The sequence below is a fragment of the Ruditapes philippinarum genome, unplaced genomic scaffold (genome assembly GCF_026571515.1).
Source record: "Ruditapes philippinarum isolate M1 unplaced genomic scaffold, ASM2657151v2 ctg789_1_1_1_1, whole genome shotgun sequence".
NCBI classification, from domain to species: Eukaryota; Metazoa; Mollusca; class Bivalvia; order Venerida; family Veneridae; genus Ruditapes; species Ruditapes philippinarum.
In genome coordinates this window covers 274,475-298,732 of record NW_026859418.1, presented here as the reverse complement: position 1 = coordinate 298,732, position 24,258 = coordinate 274,475, and the positions used below count along the sequence as shown (strand labels likewise).

At 34.1% G+C, this 24,258-nt stretch overlaps 1 protein-coding gene across 1 annotated transcript; it reads left to right on the top strand.

Moving 5' to 3' along the window:
• Nucleotides 1-1,829: 1,829 nt before the first annotated feature.
• LOC132756443 (CUB and sushi domain-containing protein 3-like) lies at nt 1,830-22,429 on the top strand. Its single transcript, XM_060747516.1, has 7 exons — nt 1,830-1,948; nt 2,651-2,908; nt 3,749-3,997; nt 7,254-7,487; nt 18,268-18,468; nt 19,376-20,772; nt 22,367-22,429. Exons 1-7 carry the CDS (start codon nt 1,906-1,908, stop codon nt 22,427-22,429), a joined length of 2,445 nt encoding a protein of 814 aa, XP_060603499.1. The 5' UTR covers nt 1,830-1,905.
• Nucleotides 22,430-24,258: the final 1,829 nt, after the last annotated feature.

Here is a 24,258-nt window from a genome sequence, read left to right as displayed (position 1 = left end):
TAGTTATTTGTTCATTTGATGTATTTTTTAAATTAAATAAGCTTAAACGGATCCTTGGATCCTCTCATGCGCATCGGTCCAATGTTTCACAATCGTTCATTTTGCACGGTAGTGTATTCACTTGGCTGCTAATGGAGCGTAAGAAAACAAGAGAAGGGTCAACAGTAAAGTTAATATTTGCGAATGATTTAATTGATTAATTAATTGATTCTATATTTTGGCAAGTACGCGGAAACTATCCATGTCATCTAACGCTAAACGACGGAGAAGGAAAGTTACCCTTTAAAATTTCTTAATTCAATATCGGTAAAAGTTGATTGAGTATATGCAAACAATTAGATTTTTAAAGAAAATGTTGTATTTTTCGCTTATAAATATTGAACGATGAAAGAGCACGTAGTTGTCGTTGGTTTTTAAAGAATGTATCAGGGTCTTTCAAAAATTCTCTATACTTTCTATTTGAAAGACCCTGAATATATCGACTGGTGAAACCATTCTATCTTTAGTGGCTTTTGTTAATGAAATTTGCATATCTAATCCAAAGTTTTCATCTCATGATTGACATTAACATTATACTTAACATTTATTTACCTGTCTGCATGAGGTCCGTGCCTACAATTGACAGTTTTAATATGTCACAGTGACCATGATGTCCCAGATAAGCTCATCGATCCCTCTGAGTTTTTATTTGTCACAAAAACTTTTTTTTGGATACTAAGCCGCTCCAAAACAAAATAGGTCATATGGCGTTTTTCCAACTTTACTGGTGGTAGAAGACCTCAGGTGCATTATTTCAGTCACGAACCCACAACGGTGAGTGGCAAGTACCTGAACCACTCGACCACAGATGCCCAAATTAAAACTAATAACATATTCTGTCCAAATGAAACCTTCATTCAAATAATAATAATAATAATAATAATAATAATAATAATAATAATAATAATAATAATAATAATAATAATAATAATTATAATAATAATAATGATAGAGATAGAGATAGTTGTAAAAAAAATAAGAGGAAAAACAAGAACTATAGGCGAGGAAGAACAAGAATTAAAGAACATCTATAAAATACCATTCAAATGTCAGAGAAAAAATAATATTATTAATGAACAATGACATTTTCATCAAGTTCAGCTCTTCGCAATTTTTTGTTAAATTTTGAACATAAGTCAGCGAGGGCCTCTAAATGAGAAAAATATAGCGCTTTATAACAATCTTATTGTCAGATATGCAGATCTAAAATCTTCAGACTGTTAATTTTGAAATGTAATTTTTAGTGAGCTAACATTCTCTTTCAAGGGTTATTTGTAGCAATAAACCCTTTAAACACGATCATATAACAAAAAAACCTTGATACCAGCTCAGTTCAATTAAATAGTCAAATTCATACAGGGGCCGTGTGTATATAGATCATATAACCATCTCGATCATCCAATGAAAATCAACGTTATAAACGTGCATTAATTATTTTCAACTTTGTGCAAGCAAAGTTTACTACTTGTACTCTTATAATAATAAAATAGTGTTGGTTTTAGTTTCTTTTTTTTTTCTTTTTTTTTGTAACTGAAAATAATGTACTTTCAGGCCATGTTTGCTTTAAAAACGGCTGTAGTCCAAATGACCCTAACAACACGAAAACGTTAGTAGGTTGAACAAACAAGGTCATTGGCATCATGCCAATCGGGCTAAATAACGGCTGATTATTGACAAATGTTTGATTTTAAATAATAATGTTACTCGGACAGAAACAAAAGTTATGCTGTCATTGAACAGTTGTAAATCGTTTTGTTAATTATATGGATACATTTCCTGTAATATATTTTTATAAATATAAAGTATTAAATTTTTTTTTTTAAAGTGCGAAAGTTATTTATTCTCATTTTTGAGAGTATAATAATTATGAGGCTCAAGTACCAGTTATTCCTGTCTTGCGCTTTATTCGGTAAGTATTTAAATATGACTTCATAACATGACTTTCCTGATATATTCCTTATACTTTACATGTAACTGAATCATTCAAACATTATTCATTATTAGATAAACATTTTTTGATAACTTTAAACAAACTTGACACAAAAAGGAGACTAAATAAAACAAGTTATCACACACCCGTGCCGATTTTGCGACTCCGTAAATATGGTATTGCACGGCCGTGCATATATTTTGACGTGACGTCATTAGCGTTATACAAACATAGTGTAAAGACGCGATAAATGTTAGCGTTATATTATAGACGCGTCAATGAAAAATGACTCTTATTTCTCTTTAAACGGTCTTTATTTTGGGTATGTGATAAAAAGAATATTAAATTCGTGTAAGTTCATTACTGAATTTATTGCACTCGTTGAATAAAATAATATTATGCTCGCCAGAGGCTCGCATAATATAATTTTATTCAACTCGTGCAATAAATTCAGTATTGAACTTACACTCATTCAATATCCTCTATTTATATAATTATGTATATCAGCAAACAAAAAACAAGCATAGGAAATTAGACAAATGGGTATGGCAAATTTAGACATCTGGTGATGTAAGCATTTTGCCTCAAATTCCCATTTGCATTCGACAGAGGTATTTTGTGCCGTTTTCCTATGTCTTCGTGCACTTACATACATTAAAATCCCTATCCATTTGTTTTTAGAAATCTTTGCTCTTTCTGGTGCGGCCTGTCCAGATGTGAGAACGTGTTACAATTGTGAAGTGATTGGGAGTTGTGTTATGATAGAAAGTACAGGTTTTTTGTTAACAGAGGAACAATGTATGCAAAGACTTCTTCTGTATTCTGTTGTTTGGAGCGTTGAATATACATCTTTGACGGGCACGTGTTACCAAAACAGTTGCGATGATCAAGTGGTGTATAAAAAGGGTAGCGTTGTTCACAGGAAAACCTGTGATACTGGTAAATTTTCCGCTCATTTATACTATCGTGTAATACGCTACAGATGTTTTAACACAAATTTATATTTATTTATGTTAATCTACTAAGCCGCATACGTATGATATGACAGTTGATAATTTTACTGTAGCTTTTGAGAATTGCATACATGAGACAATATAGACGAAGGATTTTTTACTAAAATTATACATCAAGATATGTTGAATTTGTTGATTCTGAGCTTAACTACATGTGCAATGTATGCTGTTAAAGGTTGCATGAAATAGTTTCAGCTTATAATGAATCTTTGTGGGTTTTTTTTCAAAACATAAATAATTTGAGTACATTTTTTTGTAATTTATAAGGTTTCAGAGATCTTAAGTACAAATTTACTAGTTATCTGAATGTAATAATAATCATTATCATCATCATCATCGTCATCGTCATCATCATCATCATCATTATTATTATTATTATTATTATTATTATTATTATTATTATTATTATTATTATTATTATTATTATTAAAAGACATGTGTGGTTATTAAAAGACATGTTTGGGACTCAAATACCAGCTTTTCCCGGGGTTTTCTTTAATTGTATACATTGTGTATTTTTGATAACATGATGTACAATTCATATAACATAGTTTCAATATTTAGACGGCAACTTGTATGCCTGGTATTTGTGATAAGGTAATGCTTTAAACGTTATTTTGACATTAATAGATTTACGATTTCAGAGTTTTAAATCAATAATATAGAGCCTGGTCATGCAGGAACGGCTGACCTGACTCAATACTGGTAGCAAAAAGTTTTAATTTGGCTTTGAAATTTGCCATATAATCTCTGAATATATATTTAGTTTGTGAAGATTTTACCTTGTCATCGGGCTATAGGGTTAACTCATCTATCCCTTATGACTCGTATTATACTGGGGTCGACGTACAGACATGCCTGTCTGGGTGTCTCACAACTAATACAAGCTGTGCTGTCCTGTACGAGCCGGGCACAATGGAATGTTGGGTGTACACAAATTGCTTGGATTCTTGTAGCATTGAGCATGCACAAGGCTGGAATGTAGACGTTTACCTGCGTCAATGTGAACCTGAAGGTAATATATTACAAAAAAGCAACCATATGTTAATCTTTGACATTTAACATACTGAATTTTTAAATGGGCTTGTCTAGCTTCACATTTTTGAACTGTCTATGATTTGAATATGACAAATTGAAGTTTGTCAGTCTGATGCTTTGAAGCATGTATGGCTCAGTGATAAGGCATTTAACATAACTTTCCCGCGCAACGTCAATCGAAATGTCCTCGGCTGTTATCTATAATGTCTTTATCCGAAGACTTATAGAAACGGCCGAAAAGTTGCGATTGCGCGCAACGTCACAATACACCGTTTCTTTCTGGACAAAATAGTAATGGAAGGCTAATCAAATTTTAGGAAATTGCTTATAAAATATTTTACTGCTATACATTGCAAACTTATTCCAACTTTTTAATTATTCCATCGAATTTTTGAAACAATTCATCGCTAAAATAGCACAACACAATTCGCAAAACATCATTATTTCGAAGAAATAGTGTTTTCAAAATTTTGTGTCGACCCAACATGACTTGTCACAAAAAAACCTGGGCTTTAAAGACGACTTGTTTTTGCTACCACATGACAAATATGTTTTATTTGATGGAATTTCTGTTCACTTCCTCTTTTATTAATAAAATGTTATTTTATGGAAGACTTGAAGGTCGAATGTCCAAAATACCAGTTAGATAAGTGCAATGGTCTCAATAGACTAGTAAGTTGATTTTTTATATACATGTACATGTTTTTTCAAATTTCTACAAATGCATAAATCCACATGTAAATATCTCTCGTTGATCGACATTATTGGAAAAAAAACAGCAGAAAAATGCGATGATATAAGGACGAATAATGCGGTGTACCTAAAGTACACACGTAGAAACATCAAAATCATGTCAAAAAATATAGAAATCAAAGGGCTGCAAGCTCTGTGATATTTTCTGATCTTTGCGTACTGTATATCTGTATGTATTTTCCTGTAGAAGTTGTTTTGATATATTATAATTCATCTTGCAGGGCACCGAGTTGTAGCGAACGCGTTTAGATTTTTTGCTAAAGCAGTTTGACTTTGATACATATGGAATTTTGCATGGCATTTATGAAATCATTTATGTACATTTTTATGACAGTCACACTTTATCCTTGTATAAAGTGGCTAATTCCTTAAGAAAAATTGTTCAAATCGCTAAAAAGATACTAAAAGAATAAATAGAAAAAAATAGTTGCCTTTACTGGGAAATGAACCCCAGACCTTTCACTTCCGAAACGAGCGTGTTACCCCTGGACCACGGGGAAGTTATAAGAAAAGATGGGAAGCAAATCAAATGGTTCTAAAGTTAGCATTTCCATTATTAATTTCGAAATATTTTGTTCACTTTTTAACACTTCACTGATGTAAATAATTTAGCGAAAATCTTCTCGCCCAGACAGTCAGACATGTATATAATATTTCACTACTCGACAGTCAGATTTATTTATCGGCATCGCTAAAAAAACAGCGTTTTGTTTACGTGGATTGAATTATCGGGTGCTTAACTTACAAGACCCTAATGATTTTCGATCGTCGATTGCCCTAAATTCGTCCCTGTCCTAGAGTCAACATCCTTACTTTATTTTTCAGACAGTCTAAATAACACGTCACAATAATCCGAAGCTTTACGGAAATAGCTAAACAATTTTTGACGTCCGCGCCGAAGCGCGGCGCCTCTTATAGAATGAAATCAGATTTTGTGAAAGGGCAATTACAACTTCTCGGGTATTTTAGTCGGTCATAATAACCGATCATTCCGATTGGGGGGTGTTTGATTATTAAAAATGAAATCTCGCGATAGTACAATGAATAGCGAACTGGAGAATTTCGCAAACATATTCAAATGAAATAATCTTCCGTCAATTAATCGCGCTCTACTGGTTTTTTATTAATCATTTTGTAGTACATGACATGTTATTGTTGTGCATGTATCCGAAAGCTGTAAATAGAGTGATGACCTTAACATTGTGAAAGTCCGAAAATCTATTTATCATTGATTAAAATGATATTCATCCGCGTAATTTGTGATTGTGCATTTTTATTGACAATTTTATAAGCCAAAGCTACTTTTAAACTTTGAATGCGTTATAATTCGTTGGATACTTGTAACGCAATAAAAATATTTCTTTCTTTTACATCGCTACGTTTAAGCTGTTTTGAGAACTACGTTTTGTGGTTAGGATTGTCGGGAAGATATTGAATGTCAGCATTGTGATCAGAAAATACAAAAACGGGTATTAAAGTGGTGAAACTTGTTCAAACGACGATAATGTACATAGTTATATTGCATTTCGATGCCATATGAACTAAACGGACTAGAGAGTCCTTATATTTTGCAATCAAAGCAATATTGTTCACAGTATGTCCGAACTGTTTTCACTATCTTAAGATGGTGAAGCATTTTGCATGTAGTAAAGACTATTAAGCTTCAAGTTAAATGACACATTCGGTGGAATGACAACTTCGATTATTTTACCTTGTTTTGGGTAAATTATCATCTGTTTTCTTGTTGTATGCAGGCATGATATCTATTTTGTAAGAAAGATACGGTGTATGATAATTTGACGTTGCGCGTAAAAGTTGTGGTTAACGCCTTTTCACCATGTGATGGCAAAGGCTTACCGCAGGGTGAAGACAAATGAATATCATCTAGAATGCAAATGACTTAATGCTTTGCGAAATATTTCTATGGAGCTAATAATTGCCAGTTTGGTCATCCATTTTTGTTTCCGCTTTTCATTTGTTCTTTCCTCGCGGTAAAACACCGAATAAATACGGGACAAAAACGTGGGAGCTAGAATCGACCGGAGCAGGGGCACATTAATAAAACAAATAAAACCACATTTAAATTAGGACAATCGGCAACAAAAATCTTAAAAGTTGCTAATTAAGTAGATGTGATGAAACTGATAGAAAGTTTTAATGTTTCATTAGATACAAAAAATGTACATAAATAAGTATTACCTATTGATAATTATAAAAGAACAATGACCTTGAGGAAGCCAGAGCAATAAGAAAATATCTACAATTACCAGAAGATGCAAATTAATTATTTTGGTCCATATGGTGTCTGTGATCATGGTTTAAGAATTTCAGGTGTATACACACTGTTAAAAGTAGTACACAATTTCAACCTAAATTTTACTTTTCATGAGAAAAATAATACATTCCATAATTTTCTGAAAATGTAGTATCTCATCGATATTTTGTTGCAATTCATTTTAATTATATCAATAAAATTACAGGAACTTCAAATGTAGCATTGAATAAATCCACATCCATGTCGACGCTTTGGACAGCCTGGGGAGATGCTTTCACATTTAGGTCTCCCCTTGGCGTCGACGGCGATACTACCCAGGACAAATATGCAAATTCATGTTTCGTCACTGACTGGGAAATAGGACCATGGTGGAAAGTTGATTTAGGGGCAATGTACAGAATAAATCGTGTTGTGTTGTACAACAGACTCGATAGTAACAGTAAGATGTCCTATTATTTTTCTTACAACTTATATAAAAATGTGTATAGAAATTCAAAAATCAACCAACTCCTTATATGAGCCGGACATTTGTAAATGACTTTGTAATTTCATATGTTTACTTTTATATGTATACAGACAATCAATTTGTTTTACTTTTATACACTTAACGAAACTTATAAGTACTCCGACCAATTTTTTATTATATTGTGTTAGAATTACTATAACTAGTCTAAGTCGATACTGTATAAACTTTAATCATAGTATCATCATTTTATAATAGTAAATGCATTTTACAATAACTCAAACTTAACAGAAAATCAGTTACTGAGATCACCATTGTAAAAACAATCAAATACCTTCAAGTTTAGTATATATTTTGAAAACCGGAGTTTTCCTGCAAGTTTGAAATCGGAGTACTTATAAGTTTCGTTAAGTGTATGTATACTATGGAAGCACTGGAGGGCCCTTTTGACTTCTGACTTAATGACTTTTGACTATTGACTTGGGAGTTATGACTTGTGACTTCTAAGTTATGACTTGTAATTTGTGATGATGCATTGCCGCTCATTTTAAGCCAGGAGATGCAACATGGCGGACAGCGATTTGTCAGATGATGTAAGTTTTTAAAGTTTGCTTGAATACTCTTCTTAAATAATGTAATTTAGCGATGTTATACATATCCATCACTAATCGGGCAATACAATTTGGACGGTCTGTGTTTTTTTGTTCACTGAGATTTAGATGCGATTACCATAAGAAATTAACACTCTCCCTCAACGTGAGAAAAGTGACTCCTTTCAAGGCTCACGGGGGAACCGAGTCTAACTTCCATCAATCAAACAATCTATACTTAATGAATCTTATAAGTACTAAGATTAAAACTTGCAGATAAGTTCGAGTTTTCAAAATATATGCCAAATTAGTTATTGGCTTCTTGTTAAGATTGAATTATTACAAAATGTATTGACTGATATAAAATGATGATACTATGATAAGTGTTTATACAAGAATCGTTGTAATTATTCTATACAAGTATATATATACATAATTATTCTGACCACTATATATACATGTACATAGAAAAGGTTGTCGGAATGATCGATTTCGTTTAGTGTATTAATACCATTCACAAAACTAAAAAACAAAGAAACACTCTTCTTTAAATGACTGATTATGCATAAAATACAATTACACACCAATTTTATTCATCAAGGTTATTCATCTGGTCCTCTCCATGTATATGAGAATTAGATTTATCACTGGATTCGGGTTGGTCAAACACATTCGACGTTTCCATATTTTTAGTTTACTGTACATTTACTGTACAAAATGCCTCCTCAGATAAAAATACGGCATATTATATTTGAAAGCCAGAACTAGACCCAGGAGGCCATAAGTGGCTAAAAAACACTTTGGTTCAGCTAGCTAGTTGATCAGCTAGACCTTGTCAGAAAACAAAATAATAAAAGAAAACTTTGCTATCAATAATACTGTACAGAATACCGTTAGGGCCATCGTGGTTGAACATTATAATCCAGAGGGCAACAATGTGATAGTGCGACAACGCGATGGCGATAGTACGAGAGTACAGTGACGATAGTACGATAGTGCGATGATGACAACGCGACAATGCAATGGCGACAATGCGATGACGACAGTACGACAATGCGACAGTGCGATAATGCGATAGTACGATGACAATAATGTGCTAGTTTATAGCATTGTCGTCCTCGTGTTATCGCGTTGTAGTCATCGTACTATCACCATCGTGTTGTCGCATTGTCGCCCTCTGGAATATAACGTACAACCACGATGGCCCTTACGGTATTCCGTAATACTGTGCTTTTCGCTTCATAGATTCATTGAATTTAAGTTTACTTGAAAGAAGAATTAACTTTGATAAAGTTAGTCCTTCTAAACTAAAATGATTCAGTTTTTAATTGTGCTAACCCAAATCAAAAAATATGTTGGTTTGTAGTGTATGGAACAGAATTAATGCATTTATTCTATCTTGCTTAATGACATTGGAACTTGCATTATGCTTAATTCCATCTTGCTTGATGACATTGGAACTTGCATTATGCTTGATTCCATCTTGCTTGATGACATTGGAACTTGCATTATGCTTAATTCCATCTTGCTTGATGACATTGGAACTTGCATTATGCTTGATTCCATCTTGCTTGATGACATTGGAACTTGCATTATGCTTAATTCTATCTTGCTACATGACATTAGAACTTGCGTTATGCTTGATTCCATCTTGCTTTATGATAGTTAAACTTTGCATTATGCTGGATTCCATTTTTCATTATTTCATTCAAACATTTCTAAGTGACCAATTCTTTCATTGAGTGATAACTATAAAAACTGGAACAAGCCATTTGGAATACTAAAATGTTAACGTCATATACCTTTACGCATAAGCTACCTTTGTTCATGCTCTATACAAACCATTTACGGTTTAGTTTTTTGGCTTGCAGCCGTTGACTATTTTTTGTTCACTGATGGATTTTGTTAAAATGTGACTTATTTGATTTATAGCTCGCATGGCGTTTTTACTATTAGCTTTCGCTTATATCCATTATTGCTTAATAAAGCTCGGTGTCTGAGGCATTGTGGATTATGTTTGATCATCTTACATTATGATAAACAATTTAATCTATATCTAGCGATTTGTGAACTGTTAAGGGGCGAGAACTCTGTTATCGATATCAACGGAATTTTTCCACGATTCGCCTATCATCGGAATTTTCCGTACATGCATATATAAATACGTACTAAGCGCTTAATACATAAATTGCAGTTGAAAGAATATAAATACAAGTAGTAAAGGATTATGCAATATAATTTTATATATGTATACAGTCTAATAGAAAAAATATGCTCGTAAACAGTTATTCAATGGGGCAGTTACACGTACACGTACAGTGGCGGATTCAGGCCCTAGCTTAAGGGCTGCACCTACCCCCAAATATACGTTCATGAGCTGGGGTGGAATATATACGTGTCAGTTTCATGCAATAGTCTTCTTACCAAAACATATTATGCTGTCATCCAGTTGTTAAGCACCTGCCTAGGTACTGCGAAGGTCTTTATCTAATGACTTGGACATTAAAAAGCAGCAAAAATTATTGGCCTTTTAACTTAATGAATGTCTCAGAGTCACTAATAGTAGCGAATAGGTATGTAACACATTAAAATATACATGTTTAATAAGGAAAGAAGTTGTTTATTTTTGTAACATGTGCATAGTCAAGTACAAATGAGCCGCGTCACGACAAAACCAACATAATGGGTTTGCGACCAGCATGGATCCAGACCAGCCTTCGCGTCCGCGCAGTCTGATCAGGATCCATGCTGTTTGCTATCAGTTTCTCTACTTGTAAAAGAGTTGGAAAGCGAACAGCATGGATCCTGATCAGACTGTGCGGACGCGCAGGCTGGTCTGTATCCATGCTGGTCGCAAACCCATTATGTTGGTTTTGTCGTGACGCGGCTCAAATGTTGGGCAAATGTGTGTCTGATTATAGATCAGACATCCCGCACATACCACCACATTCACATACATTTGTGCTTAATGATATACTATGCACATCTTTCAGTAACATATTTTTATCACAGAAATTTATTGAAATCTATAAAATTCGTAATAAATATATTTTTTTTAAATAAAACACATACACATAATGTATAGGAATCTGCTTTCCTTATTACGGGTAAAGTAAAGTTGTGTCTGTCTTTAAAAGAAACTTCCATATATTTTTTTGTAATAACACTATACATGTATATTCATACTGCCCACTTACAGTGTAAAGGATTTAAAGCACAATATTTGTGTGAAGCCAAATTATATTTATTTTATTTTACAGAAAAAAAAAATCAAGTTTGTACTGTACTAAGTCATGGCCACGAGTTACTAAGTCGTTTAAGTCGTGGGAACGAGATAACTATGTCGTGCAGGCGAGATAATTAAATCAGATTACACCATGATTTTCAAAACTTAGAAAATTTCTGTTTAAAGATTTACGTGCAACATTAATCTTTGAAAATACTGAAGTGTTCACTTTGAACTTGATACATGTATTTAGGATCATAAGGCCCAGAAATCAGACAATAATTTTGACTAAGTTATAGCCCTTTGTTGGGACAATTCTATGATAGAATTGGTCATTTTGTACGTACAACGGCCTGTTCACATTGTTTATACCATAACTTGAGAGGGACTTAGTCCTGGTTTATTTTATTGGGTAGGGACATTGCCCGTGGACAGTAGATATCCCATAAGGATGTTTGAGGTCACGGGTCAGATAAACATGACACGTCATGTAAAATCCTTGTCTGATAAATGATTTAGAAAGAATAAGCCGTAGTTTATATAACCTAAAAAGATCAGTAGATGGCACCTAATAATTTTTAGGCAATTTGGTCAGAAATCAGGGTCACAATGACGCTAAATCTTTGACCAATCAATAACTTGTATAAATGGCACTTTTACGGACAGGAGAAGTAGGGGCATCCTTGTTAGGAAAATTCATGTAAATAGTGTAATTTGATTGGTTATTTATCTCGTTCGCACGACTTAACTTTTCGTGGCCACGACTAAACTTTCTCGTGGTCACGACATGGTAACTTGTTCCAACGACTTATTTATCTCGTGGCCACGACTTAGTAACTCGTGGCCACGACTTTGTCATTTCGTTCCCACGACTTAATTATCTCGTGGCCACGACTTAGTAACTCGTGGCCACAACATAGTATCTCGTTCTCACGACTTAACTATCTCGTGGCCACGACTTAGTAACCCGTGGCCACGACACAGTATCTCGTGCGCACGATATAAATAAACACACACACACATGTCACCTTTGTGCCACCGTAAGTTTGAGCATAGTATATCTTAAAATTCAATTTCACTATTGCTCATACGACTATCACACACGCTCAAAAAGAAGTGTAAACAATTGTATAAGAGGTGAGTTGCCACTTGTAGGATGAGTTATTAGAGACATATATAACATTTTTTTCCACAAGCTGGCGGAATCTTCAAAAACACGCACTTTTCGTCTGTCGCATCGTGTTCTCTTGTTTTTCAGTAAATTTTCCCTTTACATGTCAGTCCCCAACTAACACTGTTCTGTATACGACCCTGTATAAAGGGGACGTAACTTTGTTTACTCCACGAGCCAAAATATGGAATCATCCGGAAAATAACGGGATGTACCGACAAAGCGACACCTGCTGTCATAATATGAACACAAATTATTGCAACTCGCATTATGCTTACTGCCAACTGCTTAGTGCGTACTGTCACATGCGACTATAATATCGCTATCGTTGTCATCTTCGTTGTCGATGCGCAATGGTCATGTAGTGCATTATATTTGTAATCAGTGAATATATTGAAGCATATGTATGCTAAGACACATCAAATTCGCCAATTATTGATCAAAATTAATAATTTTTTGTGACATAATGTCGACAATATAAGTGGCAGATTTATAGCAAATTAAAGGTACTGACAGAAACTTACCATGTTACATATAGTTATATCAAGAACAAGCAAAGAGGTGTTATCTTAAACACCAAACATAATACGTTGTCCTTAATAAAAGATGCAATTAAATATATAGCATATTAAAATATGTGAGTTTGATGGTTTAGTAGGGAACACATAAGGTTGCAATTACATGAAAGTGCATTCAGTAATCATAAGGCATGATTGAATTCAGCAAAACGCAGGTTTTCATTGTCATTAAGAAGTATAGAAGCAAGCATATTGTAAGTCCCGATAACATAACGCAAGATGGAATAAATGCACTAATTCTGTTCCATAGTAGTGCCCGCTACCTTCCCATCTTCAATTTTTTTAGGCCATCGACTTGATTTTGTTTTATTTACCGATATGTATCCTGTTCTCCCATAATTACTTCCCCTTAATAAGAATATGCCATTTGTAATAAAGATTAGTAACGGAATATATTTGCTATGTTTTATTAAAACAACTAAACCATGTGTAATCTGATTATCTCATGACAGTATACTTTGTGTCGTTAATGGTTAGTATTAGAAAATTGTAATTCTGAAACTTCAATTAATTGAGAATGTTTGAATTCACAAAATACTATCTCTTGTGCAACAGTGATTAAATAATATTATTAAAACACCAGGTAAGCAATGTTGATAAAATGAAGAACAAAATGAAGCACCTTTCGAAATTTTATCTTTTTGTATTTACAGGTCATACATAGGAAACAACGTATAAAGGATGTCATAGACAACATTAAAAATAGAAAGGCAAAGAAGAAAAAACAGCCCCAACTACTAGTTCGCTGCTCCAAGAAATGGAACAAAAGGTTGGACACTACCTTTCACCAGGCGCATACCTTGATAACCTTGACCCCTGGATGACATTGACCTTGAACATAGAATTTTCTAATAAAAACTTTAACATTGGCGTTAACTTCCTCATTAGTAAACATGTTTACTTCATATTTGGACATAACATTCCTTTGGACATTACCTTTATCAGGCGCATTCCTTGATGACCTTGAAAACTCCTGGATGACATTGACCTTGAACATAGAATTTTCAAAAAACTTTAATATTGACCCATAACTTCCTTGTTAGTGAACATGTTTACTTCATATTTGAACACAACATTCCTTAGGACATGACCTTCCTGCAGGTACACATGACTTTGACCCCAGGATGACCTTGACCTTGAACATAGAATTTTCTAAAACCTTTAACATTGTCAAAGCGCGCTTCATCTTACAGTGGCAGTTCTTACTGTGATATGTAATTGTACCTGGTGATTTTTAAACACTAATCTTTTTCTACTTCAATTGTTTATTGCTAAATTAAATCAATATTATAATAAATACTGATTTTTTTCTAATTCAATTGTTTATTGTTAAATAAAAGTTCTTTTTTAAATCAATATTATAATAAATACTAACATTTTTAAAAAGATATTGTCATGTTGTGCTTTTAGTACACAATTGTGTTAATCGTCCTTGATTTTACATCCTGTAATTTATAGCTCGACTATTCGAAGAATAAGGAGAGCTTTCACCTCATCCGGGCGTCGGCGTTAGTTTAATGTTCTGTCCAATTTTTCATACAACATCAATTATGTTCCAAGTCCAAATTTTTCAGACTTGTTAACCACCATGACCCCAACCCCTAGACATGGGTATATAACTCTGTCAAGCATTTTGTTAAAATTGACTGCCTTGTCGACTAAGATGGTTTTCATTTTACTACCAAGAACTAAGAATAGTCGAGTGTCGAGTGTGCTGCCCATGACGCTCTTATTGTAGTTTTCAATTCGCGTGAGCTTAAGTAGAAGCTTTGCTGAGAATGATATTGTTGTCATCTAGAGGAAAATATAACAAAAAGAACCATCTTCCGTGTGCTGGTGTCTCGTATCCAAAGTTGTGCTATTTCAATCTTAAATTTGCTAGAGTAAAATAGGACTGGTGGAATAGGAACAAAAAATCTTAGTTTTGTTGCACGACCTTGCCCTACATTGGCGCTTTATACTAGGGCTAGAAAAAGTCTAGTTGTTTAATCCATTTTGAGGGATTATTGCGAAACGGTTGTAACTAGATAGAGAAGGAGATACAACTGTTTTGCACCAATCCCTCGAATTATATTTTTAGTTGCATTTTATGATACACGTACAGCTGCATGGCGGTTGAATATCTGTTCCTTTGCCAATCCCCAAACCATATATTAATTCCATGCATTTGTAATAGAGGTCGATACGTAAAAAGTCAAGACCACAAGTGTTTGAAGTCACTACTCACAAGTAGCAAGTCAAAAGTCACAAGTAGGAAGTCACAAGTAAGAAGTCAAGTCACACATAGGAAGTCTCTAGTCAGAAATACGAAGTCACAAGTCAGACCATTGTGCACGAAGTGTCATTGCAATATCGTTTAAAACGTCCTTAACTTTACAAATGCGTCATCCTGGAAATTCTTGAAAGCTGACCTTACCACGGATAACTACCTATTCGCCCTAATAAGAGTCAATGCTTCTATAAGCGCCCATCCCTTCTTTTCCATTTGTAAGTGGTTAAGCGCCCAGAATAAATTGTCTTAAAAGAAAAAAAAAAAACTGACCACAATCGACATTTTTAAATTTTTATGCATGTCTGCGGGCCTAGAAAATTTCACTGTTCAAGGAAAGACTGTGAATATTCACATTTTAAACCCATTGTAGTGATTTGTCAGTAAACGGGACCACTTTAAATACGAGATATCAACAGAATTTGCATAGCTGTGACTCTTACATATTGTATACTTTTGTAAGACCTGACTCCTAATAAGCACCCACCTTTCACAATTTTCTAAGCGCCCTGGGGCGATTACTAGGAAGAATACGGCAGTACTGGCTAGATATCCTGTGTAAGTTTCGTACTAGGCGTTTGGTCTACAAAGATGAACGTAAGGCAGTGAATTTATTTTAATAGCCAGATTCTAATTAACTGAAAGTTAAGTATATAGGCCCTAGTAAGTCTGCACACCTGCACAGACTAATTCAGTCTACACTTGTCACAGGTCCGTAGTTTTTCTTGACTGAAACGTTAACGGTTACAAACAGACCTTTGTGAGCCATGATGTATTTGAACGTAGAAAATAACATTTGACTTTCGTGACATATTCGTTTGTTATAGTTGACTGTCAAACATAAGAATAAACATATGCCACTTACGTTATGAACTATAAAATATATTATACTATAGTTTACAATATCATCACGATCATCATCCTTAATATAGTTATCATCATCGTCATGATTATAATCATTATCATCAAAATCAACTTCTGCTTATCATCAACAAACATAATTATTTTTAAATTATAAAGTCGACCTTCATCATGAGGAGCATCATCATGACAATCATCATTGCAGTCAACAAAACTAATAATGATAATCATGATGATGTGTAGATGATGATGATGATAAAGATGAATCGTGTTGATCATTTATTTCTCTCACAAAACAAACTTTATGGCTACAAAAAGACTTCAGTCTTCATACGAGTTTGCCACTAAATCATTCAATTACAGGAACAAATTCAATGCTGAAGATCGGCATCTACTGGCATTGGAGGTCTGGCTTTTAACAGATATGCCAATTCGCTGAATTCGTCAAGCTTTCTCTTTGGGAACTGAATACATGTCTTTACAACAAGTCACATCACGTTTGTCAACCACCGTACCATAATCAAGCGCGCCAAACGTTTCAGGTAAAAAATACATAATGTCAGGTTTTCCGTAATGTGCGTCGGAATTGTGCTGAGGTCTAATTTCATGTACATTCCACTGTTTGAGCAATTCTATCCAGGTGTGTTTTGTATTAGGTTCATAAAACAAATTTTCAAATTTTCACAATGTATCTGGTCGAGTTTATTGAAACGACCAGAATCGCGGAAATCCTTAAAAAAAGTTAATCCACCACTGTATTCCTTGTTGACGTAGCGTACCCCACCATCTTTCAATGTGCTGGTTAGAAGTGCTTCTTCCAACAATAACGCTGCGACTTCCAGCAAAGTGGTCGCTTGCTGCATTCCGAAAGAACTGCTGTAGAAGACAAACAACACTGTTTTCTGTTCCAGCATCGCAACGAAGTATGCGAGGTGTTTTTTCAATGCGCTTCAATGCATCCAAAAAATATATCGCAATCAGTTTTGGATCGTTGTTAGTGTCAGAAACTTCTAACCAGATAACTTTCCTGCTAAAACCATCTACCGCTCCGTGTATACAAAATCCGAATGGTTTCAACTTATCATAACCATCTAAATGCCAAATATTGTTTGGCCCTTTTGCATAATAGAAACGTCTTTTTAGTCGACGTGCTTTTCTCATTTCAACACCATTTGGATCTATTGCCTTCATTATGTCCATAACAGCTTTATGGTTTACATCCATATTATGATTCACTTTCAGCCGGCGCCATATCGTCCGATAACCGACAGACTGTCCACTATAATGCATTTCCGTGCCAATTACACGAACAACGTTTTTCAACTGCAATTGCAAATGTACACCTCGACGTTTCATGTTCAACTGACGCAGTGACAACAAAATACCATACTTAAGTAGCAAAATCCAAGAATTTCACTGGGTTTAAAACCTTGTTTGAAATATTCTTCAATGAGTGATGCTTTATCAACATTCGGAGACGACAAAGGCAGGTAAGGTGGCACCACACCAGCTGTTGTCTTCAACAGAGTGCACAGAAAACAACACGCACAACACAGCCATTTTCGCTCATTACTCACGTGCTCTCTTAAAGTGTGATTTAATTAATTAATTTCACAACTAAGAAGTAATAAGTTTTGAGTTAAAAGTCAAAACTCCCAAGTCAAAAGTCATAACTCCCAAGTCAAAAGTCATTAAGTCAGAAGTCAAAAAGGGCCCTCCAGTGCTTCCATAGTATACAGACAATCAATTTGTTTTTTCGATAATTTTTTAAAAACAGTTTATAAAGACAGTGCGATATTTTCCATTTTACTGTATCCGAATGAACTTATCTTTCATCACCTTTACCTAACAGTCACAAATTTTATTTTGAGTATATTACCAGTTTAATTCATTTTTACTGTGTAGTAAACTTATATATTTAGACAATGTGACAAATAGTATCATAATTTTTGTAATTGGTATATACAAAACATTTATAAGCTCTGTAGCTTTCTTTTCAATTTTTGTCATCGTTGTTACAAATAAGCTATGTTTAAACTAATTGAAATAAGATTTTTCCAGTCGACAGAGCACATGACATTGTCTTGTCCATGGGTTTGACGGAATCGAGTCTTGCAGTATATGACTACATTCCTTATATGTACAGTACATATCCATTTACATTCAGATGTGGCACTACTGCCAGGTTTGTCCAGCTACAGATCAATGCAAGCTATGGTGATCACTTCCATTTGTGCGAGGTTCAAGTTTTTGGTATATCAGGTACATATATATTTATTATGTACAAGAAAATCAAACAAGAAAAAAACGTATTTTTAAGAAAAATAAAAAAGATTCATGATTCACGTAATAACTTACATTATAATATGTGAGATTAATGACTGATTTTACTAAATTTATCACCATATTTTTATTGCGTGACTAACGCAGTAAATAAGGTCCATTTTTACATATTTTGGCCTCGTTTTGGTAATTTACGTGGATTGTAATCGCCATTTGTAATGTGAAAATCCCTTTCTTTGGTCACTTTACAATATTTTACTTTTAAGTACATTTTCAGAATTTTCATAAAAAATAAGCATAAATATGGAGGCATGCTGCTTTAAAAAATAGTGGTTGATGTGTTTACAATATGTTTATATTTATTACATATCAAAATTGCGTTATGCGAATAAAATCTGTTCATGTGATTGAATGTTCCTATCATATATAACATCTTATAATGTTTAGCTTTGACTTATTTGGAAAATCATTAGAAGTTTCTGATACTATATCAACTAAGAATGTTTTAATACACCAATTACCAATAAAGTTTATGTCATCAGAGATATAAACAAGTGAACTATCAACAGAATATGGTAAAGTTTGATCTAATCTACATAGTGGCCCTATGTACAGCAATAACCACTTTACAACAACAGTTTCAATTCTTCCCTACAGTAAGACTTCACAATAAATTCAACATCTCTAGAGCAACACCCATCAGGAGCTAAAAAAAGTATTTGTCTTTCAAAGGATCTTGCTTTACAGAGGTTGTCCTGTATTTATCACACGATATAAGATGAAATGAAAACTTTTTTTATTTATTTCTGATAATCATGTTGCTGTTAATGTGTGGGTATTTCTTAGTTGACTGTTTTAATTCAAGTCTTTTTTCTCTTTTTGACAGACTGTGGAAGTTTGACAAACCCTTTAAACGGTCTGGTTCACACAAATGAAACCACGCTCAATAACGATGCAGTATACAATTGCAATACGGGTTTTATCCTTACCGGAAGCGTTCCAAGAACGTGCCAGACAGATGGGATATGGTCTGGAAATGCTCCTACTTGTGAACCAGTAAATTGTAGTGATCTGGTATCTCCTGCAAACGGTTCCGTGACATTGTCAGGCTTAACATATATGAATACAGCTAGGTACAATTGTTCTATAGGATTTGTTTTAACTGGGTCATCAACACGGACCTGCATGTCTGATGGAAATTGGGACAATTCTCCCCCATCTTGCATTATAGTTGATTGCGGTCCAATTTCCAACCCAGAAAACGGAAGCGTTTTAGTGCCGAGTTCAACGTTTGCAAGTGTAGCAACTTACACTTGTTTGAACGGATACTTTTTAACAGGTTCCGCTACACGACTCTGTACTTCAGATGGTTATTGGAACGGCTCAGCTCCGTCTTGCACTTACATTGCCTGTGGTGTTTTGCTGAATCCCTCAAACGGATCAGTTTCCATTTCAAGTTATGGGTTTATGGGAACAGCGACATATAGTTGTTTAACTGGATTCAACTTGTCAGGAAGCATCGAAAGAACATGTCTTTCTGATGGAAACTGGAATGCGTCCGAACCATCTTGTTATATCATTGACTGTGGCATTTTACAAGATCCTTCAAACGGAAGCGTCACATTATCTGGTTCAACATTTTTGAGCACTGCGTCATATAGTTTTGTTCTTACAGGGATTCAACCTGTTCTGGGTCCAGTTCGAAAGAACATGTTCTTTCTTGATGGAAATTGGAAATGGTTCTGTCCCATTGTGCGGTTGTGGTTAACTGTGGTGGCTTCTGTCGACCCTGCAAACGGTATTGTATCAGTTTCAGGCTTTACGTATTTGAGTACAGCGACATACAGTTGTTTTGTTGGATATAATTTGACAGTATCGGAAACTAGGGTTTGTATGTCAGATGGGAACTGGAATGGTTCAGCTCCCTTTTGTTTATCTTCTTTATCAGTTACAACAAGCACTACCACGCCAAGTCCAACTGTACCGCCATCGAATTTGTCAAGAATTTATATTATGGCATGCATTTGTTACCCTAACAAAACATTTATCGGGCTGACACAAAAAGAAATTATCCAACATCTAATTGAAGACACAAAAATAGACACTAAAAACACATCGCGTTCAAAATCAAAGCTTGTGTGTAGAGATGATTCGAGACAGTCGTCAATGATAATGGGGTCAGTCGGAGCAAGTGTTTTGAGCACTGCGTTAGGGGTTATCATTTGTTCAGATTTGATTACATTGTTGTTTAAACTGAAAAAAGTGAAAATTGCGTCGAACAAGGTAAAAGCCAAAACTTGACAACAAACATTTGGCATGTATTCATGAAATTATGCATCAGCAAGTAAAAACTGTGCATAATTTTGTCAGTGTGATTGTAATCATAGAACATACAATTCATGATCCAGATAGACGTAAGACTGTAAAACGTCCTCTCTTACATTTTTCTGACTTTTTGTTTTCCTTGTAAAACTTGATGTCTTTTGGGAGTATTTGCATATTTATTGTTTTAATTTTTAAATATTCTTTCATATTAATTAAAAATAATAATTTTCATGTTTGCAGTACTTAGATCCATTATTTTAATGAGTGAATATATATTTACTGTAATATGACATCTTAATGATTTACAAATTAATATACATAAATGTAGCGTAAAAGAAATAAGAAGTATCTTTAAAAAGATACTCGGCCGAGTATACCTGTTTTTACGCGCATGGGTTATATCGGCGTTTTTAATACATTAAGAAATGTTAGCTCAGCGTGAAATTAATAATGACAGTCATCATGTGTACAAATAATACTTTGGTCACAATTGACATAACATTTATTGGTATATTAGTTTCAGAAAGATCCTTTAGATTAATTTTACTAATTTATGAATGGCCAATGAGATTCCTTTATTTCAGTTTATAATTTTAAAATGACCAATGAACTATCGTAAAGTGACAACTGTATTATCCGTCCACTCCTGCTGGAAGTCTCTTATCCGTGTCATTTCCTCGTATCAGATTAAAATCTATTTGTACTTAAGAAAGTTGTAGATCAAGTAGCTGAAAGAGAAAAATAGAATGGTTGAAATGAAAATAGCGAGTAGCGGTCTAACAATTAAATGCTTCGTTGATATAAACAAATAAACATGATAAAATTCCTCTGCAATTTTAACTGGAATGTATGGCCTAATTAAGCCCTAATTCCGACTACATTGTGAAATATTATGCAGCAAAAATGTCAAAAAAGTTTTATATGTTTTTTATATGTTTAACAGATTAAAAGACAAACTCTGTGTTCTTAGTCTACGGATTTGATTTGTTAACCATTTGTTTGCTGGGAAAATTGTCGTCGGCTAAAAATCTCGTCTGCATATTTTTTCAACGTTATCCAATTTTCTCAAATTTAAGAAATAAAAGGGGCGTCCGTGGCCCAGTGGTTAAGGTCGTTGACTTCAAACCACTTGCCCCTCACCGCTTTGGGTTCGAATCCCGACAGGGACTTGGATTCTTTCATGTGAGGAAGCTATCCAGCTAGCTTACGGAACGTCGGTGGTTCTACTCAGGTGCCCGTTCGTGCCTGAAATAATGCACGGAGGGGCACCTGAGGTCTTCCTCCACCAGTATAGCTGTCCCAGAACGTCGCGATATGACCTATACTGTGTCGATGTGACGTAAAACCCAATCAAATCAAATAAGAAATAAAACAGCTTTACGACTAACAAGATGTACCCGTTGTCTCATCAGGTACCAAGCAGCTTACAAATGTTACTGTAACAGTCTCCGCATGCTAATGCTTAAAATTGGTTTCAGTCATATACTGCCAAGTCAGTTCCCAAACAAGTGTTTCTTAATTCTGTACCAGTTTTGTAAACTTTTTTCAATAGCTTGCAGCAAATGACGGCAAGCTGTCTTCAACAGATTCAGCGTTGGAAGATGGATGGCGCTAGACTTTTTTTTCTTTTCTCATCATGGAACAAACATGCCGTTGATTCAGACTCGCAGTTGCGAGGATCATGAATTTATAATTCTCCGTAATTACTTACTTGATGGGATCGATTTCCTCCGATTGAACAAAATTTAAACTAACGAAATTTACATTAAAAACTGATAATATGGCTTTTAATGAGTGTCTTAAAGAACCAAGGATTTACATAGCTGTCATTCCACATTTATTCTACCAGCGTTGTTTTACCACATGCACTTCACTAAATTATTCGATGTCATTTGACTTTATGTCATCCTATCAATCATAATTATATTTCTGCCCCTTTCACAAACTTAATGAGCACACACCCATTTTCAAAACTGCTCTATTCCTAGATTTTTATTGAATTTAACAAGGTAATCTATAGACAAATTATATTTCAAGAAGTAGAATAGAAATTTTTAATTTGCTGCAATACATGCATGTATGTATGTTTGTATGTAGATATATAAATAATTCACTTGCAAAGTTCATTCGGACATTTAATAGGACATTTTCACGAACAACCCGCCCCTAACACCATCTCCTGATTTATTATATGTTAAGAATACTTTTATATTTGAGAATATGTTAGATGTCTTGTCAAATTAACGCGTAGACGTACGCTATTGTGAGTATAAACCAATCAAGCTCACAGAAATCAAGAACCATAAAATGATAAAAAAAAACAATATCTAATCGGTTTTAGTTCCCTTGACTGCTAAAAAAATCACACAAAAATCATAGCAAAAATCATATGACAAAATGTATTTACAACATTATACGATTATTTCATTAAATCATTTATTACCGAATAAATTCATAAATGAAGCGACATCCCTGTCTTATCATTTATAATATTATAATTTATAGTGATAATTAAGGACTATGTGATTTAAACACATAACTTATGAAGACCGCTTGTCTGTCTAGTCGGAAGTTGCTTAATGAAATGTAAATGTTTTAGATCACAACTCTTTGAATGGTTGTCTTGAAATCATGTGAAGAAAGTAGCGAAACCAGTTGAAATTAGAGAAGGCCTATCTATGGAATCGATTTTGAAAGTGATCCGTTAAAATTGTCTTTCAGTGTAGAATAAATGCATACATTGCAGTATATTTATTTAAGAAATACTATTGGTCTGAGCGGTGTTTATCAGCTATTTAACACCCTTTGGAGTTTTAATGTGAATGCCTCGATCACGTAGGTCGAAAGCCTTTTTACTTTTGAAAGGAGAAACAGGGCCTTAAACGGTGGTTGTGGAATTTTGATATAAACTTAAGATACAAGTTTCTTATAGAAACCGAATGGACACAGAATCCCATTATATTGAATCTGTTTGGTTACAGGTTAAATTTTCAAACAATAAATATGTATTGTTAAATTTCTTATACAGGCCACCTAACAGTAACCAGTCGTGTATTGATTTTTTGAGTAGCAATTAATATTTTACTGCAGAATTGCATAATCTATATATGTAACTGGAGATATGAACATTAACTACTCACAATAATAGCAAATGGGCCCATGTTGTTAAAGAGTTTGGTCTCAAGCAATAAATCTAATATTCTACTAGAGTAACTAAAGACTCCAATTTAAGTTAAAGCGATCAGCAATAATTGGCGTTTACAAAAGGGAGGCAAGTGCTTATATTCGTATAAAACGATCGATTATTATAAGAATTTAAATAAACAATTACCTAAAAATGATATGAATGATATCAATTTTGATATAATTAATTCAGACTATTACAGAGCAAAATAACTCGCTTGATGTTCCATATAGGTATGATTAAAACATTATTTGACAAAA

Coding starts and splice junctions, on each gene's coding strand:
- LOC132756443 (XM_060747516.1), top strand. CDS start 1,906: ATGAGGCTCAAGTACCAGTTATTCCTGTCTTGCGCTTTATTCG. Junction 2,909..3,748: donor CAGGAAAACCTGTGATACTG/GTAAATTTTCCG, acceptor ATATATATTTAG/TTTGTGAAGATTTTACCTTG. Junction 3,998..7,253: donor GCGTCAATGTGAACCTGAAG/GTAATATATTAC, acceptor ATAAAATTACAG/GAACTTCAAATGTAGCATTG.